Source organism: Corvus hawaiiensis, chromosome 5 (genome assembly GCF_020740725.1).
Source record: "Corvus hawaiiensis isolate bCorHaw1 chromosome 5, bCorHaw1.pri.cur, whole genome shotgun sequence".
Lineage (NCBI taxonomy): Eukaryota > Metazoa > Chordata > Aves > Passeriformes > Corvidae > Corvus > Corvus hawaiiensis.
The window spans coordinates 26,604,603-26,621,833 of NC_063217.1; the positions used below are offsets into that span (position 1 = coordinate 26,604,603).

The following is a 17,231-nucleotide window of genomic DNA, read 5'->3' on the forward strand; positions in this document are numbered from 1 at the left end:
AACGGGACCTCTACTCTACACACTGCAATGGAAATGTGTTTGTGGAAGCACTCACTGCAGGAACTGCAATTTGGGGCAAAAAGTGTCGTCACCAAGAAAGCACTGGAGGATTCATGTGCCTTCATCTCTTCTTTCTCATCTGACCCTAATACTTTCCTGGCACACTCACATAATTTGGCATGTCACTGACCCATGTCACATCTGCAGCTAGGGCCATCAGGACAAGTCACAGTCACATCCTCAGTGGCAAAGTGGGGAATCAAGCAGATCTCCGGCTTTCTATCTCTAAAATGGGCATCCCTGGAAAAATAAGAAAAGAAAAACCTCTTCATGCAGGGGGGCATGCAGATTTTACTAAAACCAATACAAATATGTCTCTCTTTCATCGAGGTGAAGGACATGGCAGCCGGGGTTGTGGGGAGGAATCTGAGAAGCCACTGCCCTGTATTCTGCCCTACCCTGTCAGGGCTCCCACAAATGCAAAATGTGTCAAAAATTTTGGTTGTCACGAGCAACAGTTGCAAACTTTCTGCAGCATTCAGAAGTGACAGGCAGGGCAGAGAGGGGCAGGGGGCTGAGGCAGGGGGAGTTTGTGGGGGCTGCCATAGCTCAGAAGGAGAAGGGAGGAAGGCTGGATGCTTCCACTTGCAGTCTCCTTCAGATTCCTGCTTTCAGGCAGACCCTGCTGCTCTGCCTACTGGTTTTAAGACAGCTGCATCCTGTTGCTGGCAACTGCTCCCAGATGGTACAAGAGAGAAGATGCACCAACAAACTGCCTTCCTGGAAGGCTTCATTATTCCCAGTCATTACACGTCTACTAATCCCAGAAGTATATGAGTCATGGGCAGATACCTGGGGAATGACTTAAATATTCCATGGAAGCTACAGGTCTGGCCCTTGACTCACAGTGAAGCCATTAGCAACAGCTCTAGTGATTTTCTTCCTGCCTTCCTGGTGCTTGGCTTGCACAAAAGGAGGAGGAGCCTCATTTTTCTTTAAAAGGAAGAGAGAGTTGCAAAGTCTCTGGATTGTACAATGCCAGGAAAAACCTGAAAATTTGACCTAGATGGTTTACAAGGTACTTAATAAAGAACCCAAAATCCTGCAGGCAGATACGTAAAACTTAGACTTCTGAATCTCATGAGCCCTGTGAAGCTGATTTCTGGTTTTCAGTAGTCTGGGGCTAGCAGTATTTAAGAGGCTCTGTTTATGCTGCTCTTCCCTGACGTTGCCATGCTGTGGGGTTGGTGAGCTGTGCTAAACACCACCTCTTCACTGACAATGATGTTCAGCTAAGAACTTTGCTTTGGTTTGGTTCACTTCTCAACACTGCTCACTTTGCTGATGCCAAGCACACACAGCAACAGAGACTTTCCTTTCTACCTTGAAAGAGGCACATCCTTCATGACACTTGGAGAAATATAATGGCAGCAGAAGAAGCAAGGAATACAGTCACTTAAAGGTGTTCTGCATCTACCTTCTTGCAAGAGATAGCTCATATAGTGGTACACAGATATAGTCAAAACCTTCCTTAGAATGAGAACATTTTTGAACTAAATATTAATATCAGCATTTGTGCATTAGGTAGAGAATACTCCCTTTCACATATTTTAGTATAAAAGCAAACAGAATGATTGGGGGGGTTTATGCAAATAGAGCTGCCAAGCAGACTGGCCCAGAGGTAAACAGCTGAACAAATTGGAGTTTAGACCTATAAGCTCTGCTTGTAAAAGCAAAATTTGTCACTGTGGTAATACACTAAATCTACAAAAGACACACAACTAGTCTGCTCTTCGTTACCATCTGGTGGTTGTTGCATGGAGTGGCATTACTCACATCTCAAAGTTACTGAGGAAAAATTTCATATCCTCAGAAAGGAAAGGGCGCTGTAGCAGCAGTGGGCAGCACAAGGGGGGCTGGTTTTGTGTTATAGGAATCAATACGAAGGCATCAGGCAAAAAAAACACTGTAAAGATGAGCAGGTAGAAAAGAGAAAAAACTAAGTACTTCTCTCAAGTAATTTGAGGTGTACCTGAGTATCATTTGCAAGGAGCTGAGAACTGCTTGGGAAGTGTTGTGTGCTGTTCCCTCCCACTGGCAGCAATGGCAGCTGAGATCATTTTACAAGATAAGGTATTTGTTAGCCACTTTCCATAACTAGCTCCCAGATCTTCATTACTCACCCAGAGAGGTATTTTACAGTGGTAGCCTAGCAGGGGGCCCCTGTCCTCAGTGGCAGAAGCTAATTCCATTCTACAGGTATATGAGGAGCAGCTCATCTCTTGAACAGTGAATAGTCTCTGTATCTATCCAGTGTATAGTCTCTACCTCTTCCCCTTGCCACACAATGATTCCACTGAAGGGAAATTGCAGTGAGGTTCAGCTTGGAAGTGACTTTTAGAAGTCGTTGGTCCAAACTGCTCAAAGCACAGCCAGCCTTGAAGTTAGACCAGGTAGGTCCAGGGTCTCTGAGGATATCCTCACCCTTCAATCTTCCTGGAGTATTTCTTATGAAGGGAGGATAGTCTGCTCTTTTACAGAGTGAAAGAAGTACAATAATTGACAAAGTGCAATACCCTTTTGCTTTTACCTAAATGTGTGAATCAACAGATAATTGATGTGCAGTGATAAGTCCACTCTAAGTAGTTTCAACAGTACAAATATCAACTCCTGGACACAAACACAGAGTGTGCTAGTTTGTGTACACCATGGGGTTGATCCAGTGCAGCTGCAGCATTTCATGTCTTATGTACTAGATTGAATTTTTCAAAAACAGCATGAAAAAAAATTCATTATTATAAAATTCACAGGGCATAATGCACTTAAAAACAGAAATAGTTTTATACCTCAGTTGTTTTTTACCTTGAAAGATGCACTCTTCAGATCCTTTCCCAGCTCTGCCACTGATTTCTGTGACCTTGGATAACTCATTTAGACCAAATCTTCTAACAAGTGTAGCTCATTCTATGTGCATCAATTTATACATAAGACTGACACAGACCTTGAGGAGGTCAAATACCCAAATCTGCATTTAAAATTTTGATCTCCAGACCTCCACATCTGAATTTCCTGTTCTTTAAATTTTGGAAAAGACTTCCATATATTTCAGGGATACTTGAAGGCATTAATTAGTTCAAATGTACACAGTGATTTAAAAATGTAAAGTATAGAAATACTAAGTATTATTATCAAACAGGTCAGTATTTAACCAATACTCATGTCCTTAGTAGTTTAGACGTTTTGTCAACTTTGTGTCTCATTTCAGATGTTTAATACATAATCAGCTTTCTAAATACTTCTCTGTTGGACACAGATATCAGAGTACATGAGATTAATACCATCTGAGAAATACCCTGTCTTCATGAGCAGGCCTCTACCATCACCTCCCTCATCTCTTAGCCCACTTAGACATGAGAAATGAAGATTTTCACTGCTGATGGTGAAAATGAGTGGGTGGAAAATTCAAGGGACAAAAAGGAAGCTGAATATTTAACAGAAGCAAATACAAAATTCCAGGAGGCAGACTTCACAAGATGAATGGTTTTAAGAGGATGGATAAGGTGCCTTCGCTCTCTTATTAACCCAAAGCAATACATGATCTTTTCCCTACCCAAAATGAAGAAGTAAAAATCTACCCTGACTTATGTATGATTTAGATACTAAGGTCATTTAGGTCCTGTTCCAAAACTCACTGAAGTAAACAAAAACCCTGCCACTCACACTGGTGATTCTGGATCAGAACAAGATAGCATTTTTCATTCTGAGTTCCTAATTTACTGTAGTGCTGTGTTTTTCTCTTTATTTAAAATACTTTGTTTTCTTATAGCCTCATTATTGTTGTTTTTATCCTCTTAAATTTTCTAATTCTTCAGTTCTCTATCTGACTACAGGCAGGCAACATTTTGCTTTCTCAAAGGGGGGTGAAAAGGAATTTGGCTTGTCTGCCACTCATATCACCTAGCACCTCTCACTGAAACACATTTTGCAGATTTTCTAAAATAAAAACCTTGATAATGTCCGGACCTGAAGTAAAAAATAAGCCTTAATATACCAGGTGAAGAGAGAGAAACTCTCTGAATCAAAGAACAAGTCACTTAAGGAGACACTTATCAAGACAAAGGAAGACACAACAAAGAGGTTGAGAATATGAGAAGTCAACTCATGCAAAGGATTTCAAAATCATCCCTTACAGTAGAAAGAGATGAGAGAGAAAGGTTTCCAAATTATAAAATTAATATATTGATATTTGTTCTCTTGGCCTCTTCTGCACACAAAACTAAATCTTCTTTCAACCTCTGTTCACTTCTGTCCAAAATGGTACTAAAAATTATCTGAAGCTAATATTAACATCACACATATGCTTGATGCTGCTCAAGAGAAGCTCAAGGGAACAAGAGGATGCTCCTGCATCCCTATCTTACCTTTTACTGTTTCCTGAGCTTTAACATTCTGCTGATTGCCCTAAAAGAGAAGTCATGATGGTTTTGCCCTCTGAGGTGGATTTGAAGGCAACCATAAAGAGTTCAGTCTTTTCCAAAATGTATGAACAGTGAATGAAGCAATACCCCATGCTGTTGAACCATCCCTCTGGAACACTTCTTCTCAGTGCAGTTATGCATGGGAGCATCCTTGTGCCCCTGTGCCCTCCACTGCAGTGGGAAGAGATACAAACGGGCTAAAAAAACTAGTAGCATCCCAGTTCTGTGATCTGGCTGAGGAACATCTTTACCAGTTCTCTGTCTTCGTGTTCAACTTCTTTTTTCTTCAAATTCTTAACTTAGCACTTATTTTAGCCTTTATTTTAAGGTTCTTTTTCAACTAGCTAAAAGCAGCAAAAATGACAGGGCGCAATCCATTTCTCAGTTTATGGACTGCTTCCAGTGACTGCTGCCAGCCCACACAACATATATAAATCATGAATTTTAGACGTGCACCCCTACATCACTTAAAGAGATAAGTAAAATTACTTGTTGTCTTACACTTCCCTGATGACAAAGTGACTCCCAGCAGAAGAGATTTGCATGTGCTCTTTATTTCAGCAAGCCAGAAGCATCTATCTTGCTCTTCAAATGTGCTCCTGAGACAAGAAAGGAGTGTGCAAGCAGCTGTTGTGTAGGACTATTGCATTTGTTAAAATCATGCCCACTTTGTTTTCTCCTAGCGTAGGTATGACTGTGCATGGTGATACCTAATGCTGTCATTTTCATGGCTGTAAATTGACAACAGAATTCCAGGGGACTTGGCCATCATCAAAGAAAACAGCCTGTAAGTTTTCAGTCTGGCAGGTTTTATTGTTATATTTTGCTCTTTCCATAAAACTCACTCTTAAATGTGAGAGGTAACATATTTTGTAAACATACTCTTGAAATACAATGCACATTTTTCTTATTGTCACTTCCATCTTTGGAAGCAGCAGACGACCTTGATAATGAGTAGAAATATAAAATGCCTGCCTTTCATGAGGCAGGTGCAACAGCAAGATAAAGAACTGTTTCTATTTTTGATGGTCATTCTTGGCTCTGTTCTAGCTTTTACTTTTTAGGGTTTTGCCATATATAGGCACAACCTCTTAAAAAATAATTACTATAAAATCTCAACCAAAATGTCTGTTTCCTTTCTTACTGAACTCGGCTGTGTGAGGAGTATGTGATTTGGAGTCTGGTTCTTCAGTCCACTAAGAATGATTTTGGGTAGATTTAATTCTAAAACTGGAAGTGGTGGCCAATAGAAAAGGCCTGTGTTCAGCACCAGTTTCCATCACAAATCATATTTAAGTCAAAACCCCAACACTTCTAATGTAAAACTAGTTTTGAGGGAAAACTAGCTAGGATCTTCAATCTTCTCAACAATATAACACACAAAATAAGCAGAGGCTACTAGAGAATAAAAAGGAACTGAAACTACAGTTTCTATGGAAGAATTGTAAACCAGAAGTAGAGGCAAAAAGCAATGTTACCACTGTTTAGATCCACAAGATCACAAAATATTTGAAATTGGAAGGACAAGTTGTGTAGGCTACCTCCTGCTCAACTGCAGAGCCAAGCTCAGTTTCTGCTCTGAGATGCACTAACCTCAAAGATAGACCTGGTTGCTCAGGAGTATCTTTTAATTCAAAATTTCTTGAGAGTATATAATGCAAAAATGTATATTTTCTCAAAGAAAATTTCATTTTGATCCAGTTTTTACTTTGTTCCTCCTGAGAAAGGAACTCTCTGAGCTATACACTTATGGAAGATACCTCCAGAGAAGTTGAATATGTGACTAAATTCAGCCATTCTATCTCCTTATTGCAAACAAGCTAGGCTCTTATTTACATGACTCACATTCACAAGTGTGTGCAGTGAGTGCATCACATCACTGAAATGGGACAAAGAGACACATTGCATTCTAGTGGCTCTGTGTGGTAAAATACTTGTGAGTATGAGAATACTACTCATAAAACCTGGTAATTTAAATAGGGATTTGCAGTGAGCTGCTTCAGAAAACAATAAAAAGGCAAAGCTGGGTAAAATTAATCCATTTATCAGAAAAATAATTTCTGAGCTATTCCACTAACAGTGTTTCATTTCTTAGGCTAAAAAAACCCTGTACAAATCAAGACAGGAGAAGGCCTAAACAGCATAGAAGCAAAAGTTCTCAATCCTACAAATGTGTAAGCATCTTGCCACAGTGTGCATCAGCTTCTTAAAATCAAGGGAGCTGCTTGTAATCAAAAGGTATACATGTGCTCAATTTCTACAGGATAAAACCCTTTATGTCCTGCTTCTGACATACTGCCACTACTCACAAACCTCAAATTTTAGGAGCTGTACAAAAGGATGCATCTGAAGTACCTTTTAAGAGAAATCAAAACAGCATCATACTTCATATATCTCTTTTCTCTAAATACCTCCTTAAAACCAGCTTCTGTGGGGCTGCCATCAACTGCCTTCCTTTTTCCAACAACATTTAAGATGACTGGCTCCTTGCAGTTAACTATACAAATGCATACAGACTAACTGCTGCCTTCACCTTCTTCATGTCTGTCTGAACTCCTGTGGCTCGTCTTCCTAACTGATCCTGAATGGTTTGCTCTCTGAAGCTAAGATTGTCTTTTTTGATAATCTCTATAGCAACTGGCACAAAGACCTCATTCTTTAGCCCCTACTACTTCTCTTGAGCCAGCATGAGAGGCAGAAGGAGCTTCTGAATCTCTCGCACGTGGGATGAACGATTTGGAAGGGCAGCAAGGTTGTTTCCCATAGGTAGTGAGGAAGGAGGGCGAAGAAAATGTACTGCTGTAGGGTTTTCTGTCATTAGGGATGCAGTGCTGGGCATGCACATCCTGAAAGGAAGCAAATTCTGTGAAGTTAAGAATGGATGTTGGATGGTGGTCTAGACACAAGGCTGGGAAATCTAAAAAGGGGTTTCAAATGAGTGGTACAGATGTTTATCTGACATGATTAAAGACTCACTCAATTATTCTGGCTATAGAAATTACCAGACAAAATCCTTTGGGTCTCTCAGTAAGCCCCCACTCTTACCCAGGATAAAGCACAAGTTCAGCATGTCAGTTCTCAGCTCTTCTCGATTGTTCGCGCAGCTTTGCTGCTGCCCTGAAACCCCCAAGGCACACTAAAAGTACTTCCAGCTTGCAGTTCTCTGTCATTTGAGAAGATGGCTCACAAGCTCTATTTGACTCAAGGGATTACTGTAGGTATAAAACAGCAATAGCGCTATCACTAAGCAGGTGAAATAAGTAACCTATTTCGTTACATGCATCTTTATGCATAAATATGAACAAGGTTTGTTTTTTACCTGCACAGGTAGTCATTTCACAGTTCCAAGGTTCCACTTCATAGTTTTCAAACCATTCAGCTTAATTGTTAAAAAATTTGATCTAAAATTTTGAATATATGTTATTGGTATAATTACTGCAAAATGTCACCTGCTCAGTGCCAAGTAAAAAAAAAAAAATACGTACCCATCCTAATTCTCATTTTTCTTTTAGCTGTGTATGTAGCATGAAAAATCCACACAGCAGTTCCAGGTGGACACTTAGATTAGGAGTATCCTCAGTCTGCAAGTCCCTATTTGCAGTTTTTCAAATGTCAGTATCACAAATATTAACATTCTAAGTCATAACATTCACATACAAAGACTACAGTATGAGGGACACAGCTCCCCTTTTCTGTTTTGAGCAGAAGCACGGAGACACCCACTTTCATTCTACATGTAAGAAGGCACAAAATACCACTAGAGAGAGATTGCATAGTCATCATTTTTGCAGTTTTTTCGCTTTGTTTCTTTAAAACTTGTGGTCTTCCTGCCTACAGATCTTATCCAGTGGGACACAGAAAGAATTTCTGGTTTTTTCAGTCATCTTTCACTTTTTTTACTAGCCAACATTATCTAAGCAGGACATTATCTCTGTATGGTGTGCACTTTCTGATGCCAAATTAAAATGACCAGTGCAAAAAAGGTATTTAATAAACTGGCAACGTTCATTTGTGTAAGAAAAAATATTCCCTCCTGAAAGTTCAAACATAAAAAGTAAATAAACATAAAGTAAAAAAATGAACATGCATTTGGCCCAGGATAGTTTCTGATCATGACTTATGATTATATTATTTATATTGCTTCTAGTAAGCATTTGACATGCCTCAGAATATGAAAAAAAGTCATGGTTAATATTTTAGAATTAGTAGATTTCCATTGGTTTAGTTTATTAGTGCTTACGTGTGTTTAACAAATATAAAGCTATTCCCCACTCAAAAGGTCTGCCGTCTCTAACACAGGCCAGAAAATGTATTTTTAAAATCTTATTTACAAGCTGTATGTCTGTCTCATAGACCCTCTATATACTAAACCCAGAACAGAAATGATTGGGAAAGGAATTTGGCACAATCATTAGCAATGGTTTCAAGAAAACTTATTGAACAACAAGTATGAGAAAAAACCCATAAGACTGTAAGAGCAGAAACTGAAGCCACCACAGGTGTTTGAAAACCAATCTGGGTTTGGTACAACGGGGTTACAGCTCCTACAGGCTGTAAGCTGGCTGCATCCCACCTCAGCACACTGCTGGTGTCACTAAATAGCACACATGGGTCAGAGCGGCAGCTCTACCACGGGAGCTCATTTCACTGGCAGAGTGGACAGGAAAGGCAGTAGCAGTAGAAATATTTAATGGTTTCTGTCAAGGTAGACACTTCATGCAGAGGATGTGCACTTTTCTTGGTATAGGAGCTGTGTTATCTCCAGTCTTATTAAAAACCACAGATTTACAACTGCATATCTCAGAGGTGAGAGATAATTAAAAATATTGAAAACTAGTGGCAAAACTCTCCAGATTAAGCTCCTAGAACTTTGGGCACTAAGCAGCCTGATTTCCAAAACTGCAAATTAGCCATCTACTTAGGTGCCTACATTCCGGGGTGCTCAGCAAATTCCAAGATGCCCAAAAGCCATGTTGAGTACCCATCAGGTTTCACTCAGCCTGAGTGATTGAGCAAAGCCCATTGGAATGGATGGAAAGACACACTACTATGTTTTGAATCAAATTTATTGACTGCAGAAGCAGCTGCCATTTGAAGCACATGCCAAAATCAGATCACCAGATGTCTCATCACCTGTATAAGCTTTTAGAAAATGTTTGTAAACAACAGTGATAATACCTGGGCTATGAGAGTTAGCCTGTTCCCCACAGGCATTCCTTTTGGATGTCACTTGTTCTTGGTGTAAGGGGTTGTTAAAGAGATCCTGAAGCAAGAACTATGTCACATGGAGTGTTTTTATCAAAATTACGTCAAAATTCTTCCACATTGGTGGCCTGGAAAAGCATACTATACTGTCCTAGAAACAGAACATCCGCAAAAGAGCAGAACTTCAAATTCTTATTCATTGACTACTTCAGCTAGTAACACATGTGAGAGTGGAAGTCCTGCTGATAATTTACCTTTTTCAGTCCTGAAAGCAATGGAAAATGGGTCCCAGACATGTTTCCATCATCTTCATGATGGGGCAAAAAAAATCCTTCTCAACCCCTCTGCTGTGGCAGTGTAACACCATGCAGCTCCTCCTTTGTACAGTTATTAAAAGTACCATATAAATCTCTTTGTTCCCAAGTCCTCGTTACTGAAGGATCTTTCCAGTATTGTTTCCACACTGCAGGATATTTGCGGTTGTTTCAAGACCCAAGTCTAGAACCCAGATATCCCCAGTAATCAAGCTGTACAAAATGGCATTGAATTTCAACAGTTTGGGTCTTATTTTTGGGCTGTTCAGTGGAGGAAGCTCAAGGCTGGTCTCCAGAAGCCAGGACAGCTTGGTTGGGAGAGCTCTGAGAGGAATCAGCATGCCAAGAACAACCTCATCCTCCCTGGAAATATACTTGCTGGGCTGAGACATCCCTGATTGCAGGACACCTGAAGGACAGGCTTTGCTCATGCCTTCTCAGACCAGAGGATAAGATCAGAAATTCACCTGAAACAGTTCAACCATTAAGGGGCATTCAGTCCAAGGTCCAGACTACAGCTTGTCTGCACTAAAGCTGCCCTGAAATGTACAGCAGATTAAGAATTCTAACAGAATAAACCCCTGTACTTACACCTTAAGACAGATTTTGGTAAGCCATGGAGAGCAGTGGTCGCCCTTAAATACAGGCATATCTGACTTTCACATGGCTTATGACAAAGCTAAATATAATGCTGCATACCATCAAGAAGTAAAAGGGACTATACAATTCCATGGTAAATCCTAATTCAGTGCTTTAGAAGAACCAGGTAACTTTATTATGGCTGTGTGTGATACAACCCTAAAAAGATACTTTTTGATAGATGTCTATAGGCAGGTTGTTTTGGGTTTGTTTTTTTTTAAGCACTCTACCCAAGCCATACCAATTATAATTGAACAAAACTCTTTCCAAACAGCAATGCTAAAGTACTCTCAAGTTGAGCTGGGAGGTCACATTTTTCAGCAGCTAATTACTGAACTAGGAGGAAAAGAAAAATATATAAAACTCGTCAAAGAAAATTGAAAATATTTATTAAATACTGTTACAAAGAATCAATAAAATAATTATTTTCATAAACTTGTACTGGTATGGTTGGAGAGAGCAGATGTGAGATGAAAGACTCCCATCTCTCAGGAAGCATGTGCTCCTTCTCCAAGAGTGACAAATTTTCATAGAAAAATGCATTATTCAAAAAATTGTTCCAAAAAATGCTCAAAATTACGACTAGAATGTGTGTCACAAACTATCAATATTCCATCAAATTTTCAAATATCATGGCATATTTCAGCTACAAAAACCATCACCAAAAGTCTGCCACTTCTCAGAAACAAGTGCGCTTGACGCTGTAGTAGCCTCAAAAGCATCCAATACGTATCCCAAGGGCACCGCACGCAGGACTGTGCTGCGCACAGTTGAGATGCGTTGAACCTGAAAGGGATAAATGTTATTTCTGCTGCGCTACGGTGCAGTGAAAGCGAGCGGCACCGGCAAAGCCATAAACTGCACACAGGGCTCCGATCAGTCACTGTGTAATAATGCTCAAGAGAGGTCAGGTTACGTTAGAGCATCCATTCCGAGAGTGTTTTAAAAAAAGAAAATCGCGTTATAAACGCAAGATCAATTACATTGGTTAAAAAATTGCAACTAAAATTCAGTGGCGACCTCCCCCGCGGGGCTCTGCGGGCACTGCTGCGGGGCAGCCCCCGCCGCCAGCCGGCTGCGGGAGCGCCGAGCGCTCCGCGGGACGGCCGCCTCCTCGAGCCTCCGCCGCTGGGCAAAACGCTACCTGCGCCAAAACGTGCCATTTCTCTCGGATTTGCCATTCCCCTTTCACTTTATGGCTAACATTCCATCGAGGGGATAAGCGAAGCGCCCTCAGCAATTATTCACCGTCTCTTGCCGGGAAGCCGGCGCTCCAGCGGCGGGGGGCGCGCCCGGCGGTGGCAGCCCCTTCCCCACGGCAGCCCGGGGCTCTGGGTCCCGCTGTGCCCCGCCACCCGCGAGGCCCCGCCGCCCTCAGCGCTCCCGAGGCACCTGTTGCGGCGCCGCGCCCTCGGCCCCCCGCGCCCTCGGCGCCCCGGGGCGCGGTCCCGCCGGGCCCGGGCGGCCGGGGCGGGCAGAGGGGCGCCCCGGGGCCGCGGCGCTCCGCTGCGCGCATGCGTCTCGCTCTCGGGAATTGTTTCTCCTCGCCGCTCAGCACCAAGTTCCAGTTCGCGGCTCGTCCCCCGTGAGGCGGCGGCCGGGATGGGGGCGGCGGCGAGGCGGACCGGCCCGCGGGCGCTGCTGCTGCCGCTGGCGCTGCTGCTGCCGCTGGCGCTGGCCGTGGCGTGCGCGGCGCGCAGGTGAGCGCCGCCGGGTGCGGACGGAGGGAGGGAGGGAGGCGGGCGCGGGACCGCCCGGCCGCCTCCCTAACCCGCTTGTGCTTCTTCCCGTAGCGCCGACGGGCCCAGCAACATGTCCTACGTGAAGGAGACTGTGGACAGGCTGCTCCAAGGCTACGACATCCGCCTCCGCCCCGACTTCGGAGGTAAGGCGCCCGCGGCCCCGACCCGCGCCCCGGCTCCCCGAGGTCCGCTAACGCCGCTTCCCGCTCCCTCCGCAGGTCCGCCCGTGGATGTGGGCATGCGGATAGAGATCGCCAGCATCGACGTGGTCTCGGAGGTAAACATGGTGAGTGACCCTCGGGCCGGGGCGGTGGAGCCCCAGCGCCTCCCTGCCCGTGCGGGGGCTGCCGGAGCCCCGAGGCCCGCGCTGCAACCTGCCGGGAGCCCGGCTGCGCGGGGGTGCGCGTACCGAGCCGCAGCGATCGCCACGAAATAACCGAGCACGTCGCAGTTGCTAGGAAAAGTTATTTGCGTTTTTAAGATGGTGTTGGCATGCCTGCGGTGGCACTTAGGAAGAGCTCCCTGCCTTGGTCAGAGCACCTGCTGCAGGTTTGAGGTTCTGGGTCTCACTTGCTCTCGTTTGCCCTTTGCGTAGTCAGCAGCTGCTGTCGGAAACGCTGGAGTTTCTTGAGCTGTAGCAGCAGATGGCCAGATGTGCATGTTTTCATTTTAAGTTATTTAAAGAGTTAGTTCATTTTGCACACTAGTAGCCTTGAGCAAAAGGTGTAAAGAGAAAAAGGAGTTCTAGAAAACGCTCTCTTTCTTGTAGAAGGAGAAAAACACTGTAGAATAAGTACATAAGGATGTTTCCAGCTATCAAAATCAGAAGTCTCGTAGCTACAGGTGTGAAACATACTGCATTTGATTTCATTTCTCCTGCAGGAAGGAATGCTAATAGACAAGCAGGCTTAAAGAGCAAAAATGTGACTCTTCAGTGCCTGCCTCATTTGACAGCTTTTTCCCAGAAGAAAACAATAAATCAGTTGCAAGTTTGAACATTACACAAAATCATGTTGAATTAGTCAGTGTCATGGGCATTTTGCTCTCGCTTATGTTTGATTTCGCATGAATCTAAGATGCTTTCTGTACATAGGGGAACACCTTTTTAGTTAAAAGAAGCTTAGAAACCTTACATTTCCATCCTGATTAGCAGTTTATTTCACTAGGTGATATTTGCCCATTCAAAGTAATTTACCCAAGAGTGGGGATTTCTTTGTTGGTATATTAGTTAATAGCAGTCATTAAAACAATCTCTTCATAGATTTTTTTTTTGTTTTGTTTTCATACTTAGTTTTTTTCCATTGTTTTTCTTATATATATATCACAGCTTCTGTTTGTGTGTAACTGTTATATTTGCTTATGAATATGCATGGTAGAGTGGGGAGGAAACAAAATTTGTCAGGTTGTGTGTAGCATACCAAGCTCTACAGACTGCTAATGCCACACAAAAACATTTTGCAAGTTTCAGCTCCTGGTGTTCCTGTTGCTGTGTTGTACTTTTAGGGAGGAACATGGTACAGACCACACAGATAGGGCAGAGTAAACAGAACATAGACCTTATCAAAATAGTCAAAGAACAAATCTACTCCAATTCCAAACTATTTCTACTACCCTGTAATGGAATTACACCCGGAAAAAGCTGAACAGAGCAAACACCAAAATACCTTTTCTGAAAAGTCCAGAACTTACCTTGTAAAGTCTCAACATCTGAAATACTGTTAATCTGTAGGGGAGTGGATGTGACAGTTTCCAATGGCAATCTCACAGGGCATTAATTGCATTGCACCAGCTCACAGCATTTCTTAGTTACATCCTGTACCTGTCAAAACTTTCTTCTCCATTCTAACACTTGCACAGCCTCTGGGAAAGAAAAGTTATATGCAAGATAGATTCTTTGAATAATCTCTGTGTGTAGGGGGGCAGCTTGACTAAAGCTGGTCAAAAAGTAAGAAAATGTTTTCATTTCATAAAATGCCACATCTCACAGCAGAAGGAAGCAACCAGTTGTAGCTGTAGCCATAGTCCATTCCTGAAGGCAAAACATTCTGAATCAGTTTGAGATGGCTTTCCCATATCACAAGTACTACCTGTACATACCTGTATCTAGAGTGTTCTGTGTTGCAAAATCTTTATTGTGTTGCTAGAGACTGTCTGCCTGGTTTTGGACAATGATCAGTAATTTCATCCATCATTGCAAAAACAAGGGAGTCGATATCTTGGCTTAAGAAAAGGTTTTTTTACCTAGTAAAATAATATTTTGTTCTAGTACTTTTTTTTTATTTCTGAGAAATCACAGCCTTGAGATGCTTGATGCAGTCATATGCAAGTCATTCATCTTCTTTTAAACTGTGTCTTTTAGATTTCTTAAAAAAAGAGCTACTGTTCTGTGGCTTCAGAGCCAGAAATGTTTTTCAGAAGATCGTTATTTATAGCATCCTTCAGCTATAGGGCAGTTTTGTTGCTGAAGGAAACTGGGATAGTAGCCGGGAGAGCAACACTCTCATTATGTGAAGTCCTTCTGGCAAGAGGGTCTGGTTGGATCCCCCAGAGTTCAGTCAGTCTCACCCTATCTCTATTGGAGGGAGTTGTCTTATCTCTTGGCTTTCCACAGGAACATGAAGCCTTATATCCAGAGTGACGGAGACACATATCCCCAATCATGGTGGGCACAGAGTTAAATTTTGTGTTCCAGTATAAATGCATAAATGAGAGTAAAAATTATATATATGTATAGAGAGAGAAAGGCAGTGAAGGAGGTGTTCTCCTTTGGTGTGCTGGCTGAGATATGGTCATGGCTGTAGACTGTCTGCCATGTCAACAGGCTGATTTGTATGTCCAAGTAAATCTAGTTCTTGGGTAAAAAGTTGAAATATTGTTATGAATGGATGATGTGGGTTTAAGTAAGTCCCTGCCTTTTGCCCAGGCCTCTGGCAGTAGGCAGTCACATTGTTGGGGTGGCCAGCACCTCAAGACCCACTCTCATTTGTAAGTTCTTTAATAATGGCTGATTCTAGCTAGTATAGAATGAATTATTTATTTAATAGACACAAAACTAACAGGCATAAGACTTAAGACAGACTATTACTACACAGGATTAAGACAAAAAGAGGCAAATAGTATTATACACACAGGATTAAAGGTACCTATTTATTTTACAGCTAGCGAGGAAATAATATAACTTACGATCCAGTGATTCTTACCATCCAGTTCCTGATGGAGTACATATGGAAATCCTTTCCCTCAATTCCCAGGAAAGTAACCACAGAATCTGTGTCCATGCTCTGGGCAGAAGTCTTGCATGCCTTCAGGGCATCTGGGTAGAAGGCTTCTCAGGGTGTGTGTAGGAGACTTCTGCCTCTGTAATAAACTGTAGTACTTTTATAGTGTAAAAACAGGCCTTTTGGTCACCTATGTTTTATCTCTTCCCACATCTGTTAAGATGGCAGACCTTTTGGTGCCAGGAGATGATACTTGTTGGGCCTTGCCTGCCTGGGTTATCTCTCCTGTCTGCACTGGCCACCTGTGGTGGGGAGAGGGGTGATATGCCCTGCCACAGATATAGGCAATAGAATTATTTTGAATTCTGTGAGCACCAGTAAGTGTCTGTTCAAGCAGCTTGGCTGGTCGTAGTGGCTTGTTCTAATCTACTAGACTATTGTGAAATACTATACTCAGTTAATGAACCAAGACTTACACAGTCTTGTTTTTCTCTGTTCTGGTTTTTCTCTGTTAGCACTCAGTCCTCATCTCCTCAGCTCATTAAATAGCATTGTTTTATAGCTGCTTGGTAGTTCAATAATACTGTGGTGAGCTGCCATATTAACTTCTACGGAATAATTAATTGAAGCATCTATTCTTACGACTCTCCCATTTGACATCAGAGATGTTGTCTTATGTTGATTTTTGCAACTGAAGAGCTTGTCATGCATCAAACAAGCAGGAGAAGTAGAATATAAACATCCTAGTGAGCACTGCCCAGTTCTAACCATGCTTTCTCCCTAATATACTGTGATATATAAGTTTTAGTTTAGTTTTCCATCTGATTTTCACAGCCTTGCTACAGTAACTGCAAGCATTCCCTTACAAAGGTACAAGGTGACCCTTCTCCTTGTCTCAGTTAATGACCGTTCAGCTAACTTTCATTCATGACAGAGTTCCTTAAGTATAATAGAAGTTTACATAAATATAGAGTTCATTAAGAACCATGCTATTACTAGATTGTTAAGCTGCTGTGATGTCTGGTTTACTCTGATGCCTTTATGTGGTTAGCAGAAGGTGCTGCTTGTATATCAAGAATAAACATGGGTAGAATGATTGGCAGTAATTAGTGTCATGCTTCAGGGCAAACAAACAAATAATGTATTGCTCTGTCTACTAGGAAACAGTCGAGAGGAATAGCTGGACTCTCAAAAAATTCATGATGTATGATGTCATTTTCTCTAAAATGTGTTCCTTACTGAAAAAAAGGTGGTCAAACCTTTATAGTAGGCAAAAGATGTCATGTACATGTCCTAAAGTTTAAAAAAACAGTGCATATGATAAAGAACCTTTTATAGAGTAGTTAAAAAAGACACCAAAGAGGAAAAAAAAAAAAAGAAAAAAGACCTCTATTTTATATTTGGAACACTATTCCTGACCTACCATACTGATTTCACACTGATGATGTAGTTTCTGTGATTGCAGACTGAAGGTTTCATGTCCCAGCAAAAAGAAGTTAAAGAAAACATGGAAAGAACGTATTATTCTTTAGCTTCTCTAAACTTGTATTCAAGCCTTTTATATTTACGTGATCTCCCAAATAAGCCACAAATCTTGCTGAGAATTTGTATATCTTTTATGCTGTCAACATCCCA

General features: G+C 42.0%; 1 protein-coding gene across 5 annotated transcripts in view; it reads left to right on the forward strand.

The window, feature by feature from the left end:
* Window positions 1-12,163: 12,163 nt before the first annotated feature.
* GABRB1 (gamma-aminobutyric acid type A receptor subunit beta1) overlaps window positions 12,164-17,231 on the forward strand; it is a 127,082-nt gene continuing 122,014 nt past the window's right edge. For 3 of the 5 annotated variants that reach the window (XR_007203611.1, XR_007203612.1, XM_048303562.1), the window contains exons 1-3: window positions 12,164-12,336; window positions 12,430-12,521; window positions 12,597-12,664. Coding sequence is in view for 3 of the 5 variants with exons in the window: in XM_048303562.1 (XP_048159519.1) it covers window positions 12,239-12,336; window positions 12,430-12,521; window positions 12,597-12,664 (258 nt within the window). In the remaining 2 variants the exon portion in view is untranslated. The remainder of the gene's footprint in view (window positions 12,337-12,429; window positions 12,522-12,596; window positions 12,665-17,231) is intronic. The other 2 variants (XM_048303566.1, XM_048303567.1) reach the window with 1 other exon arrangement.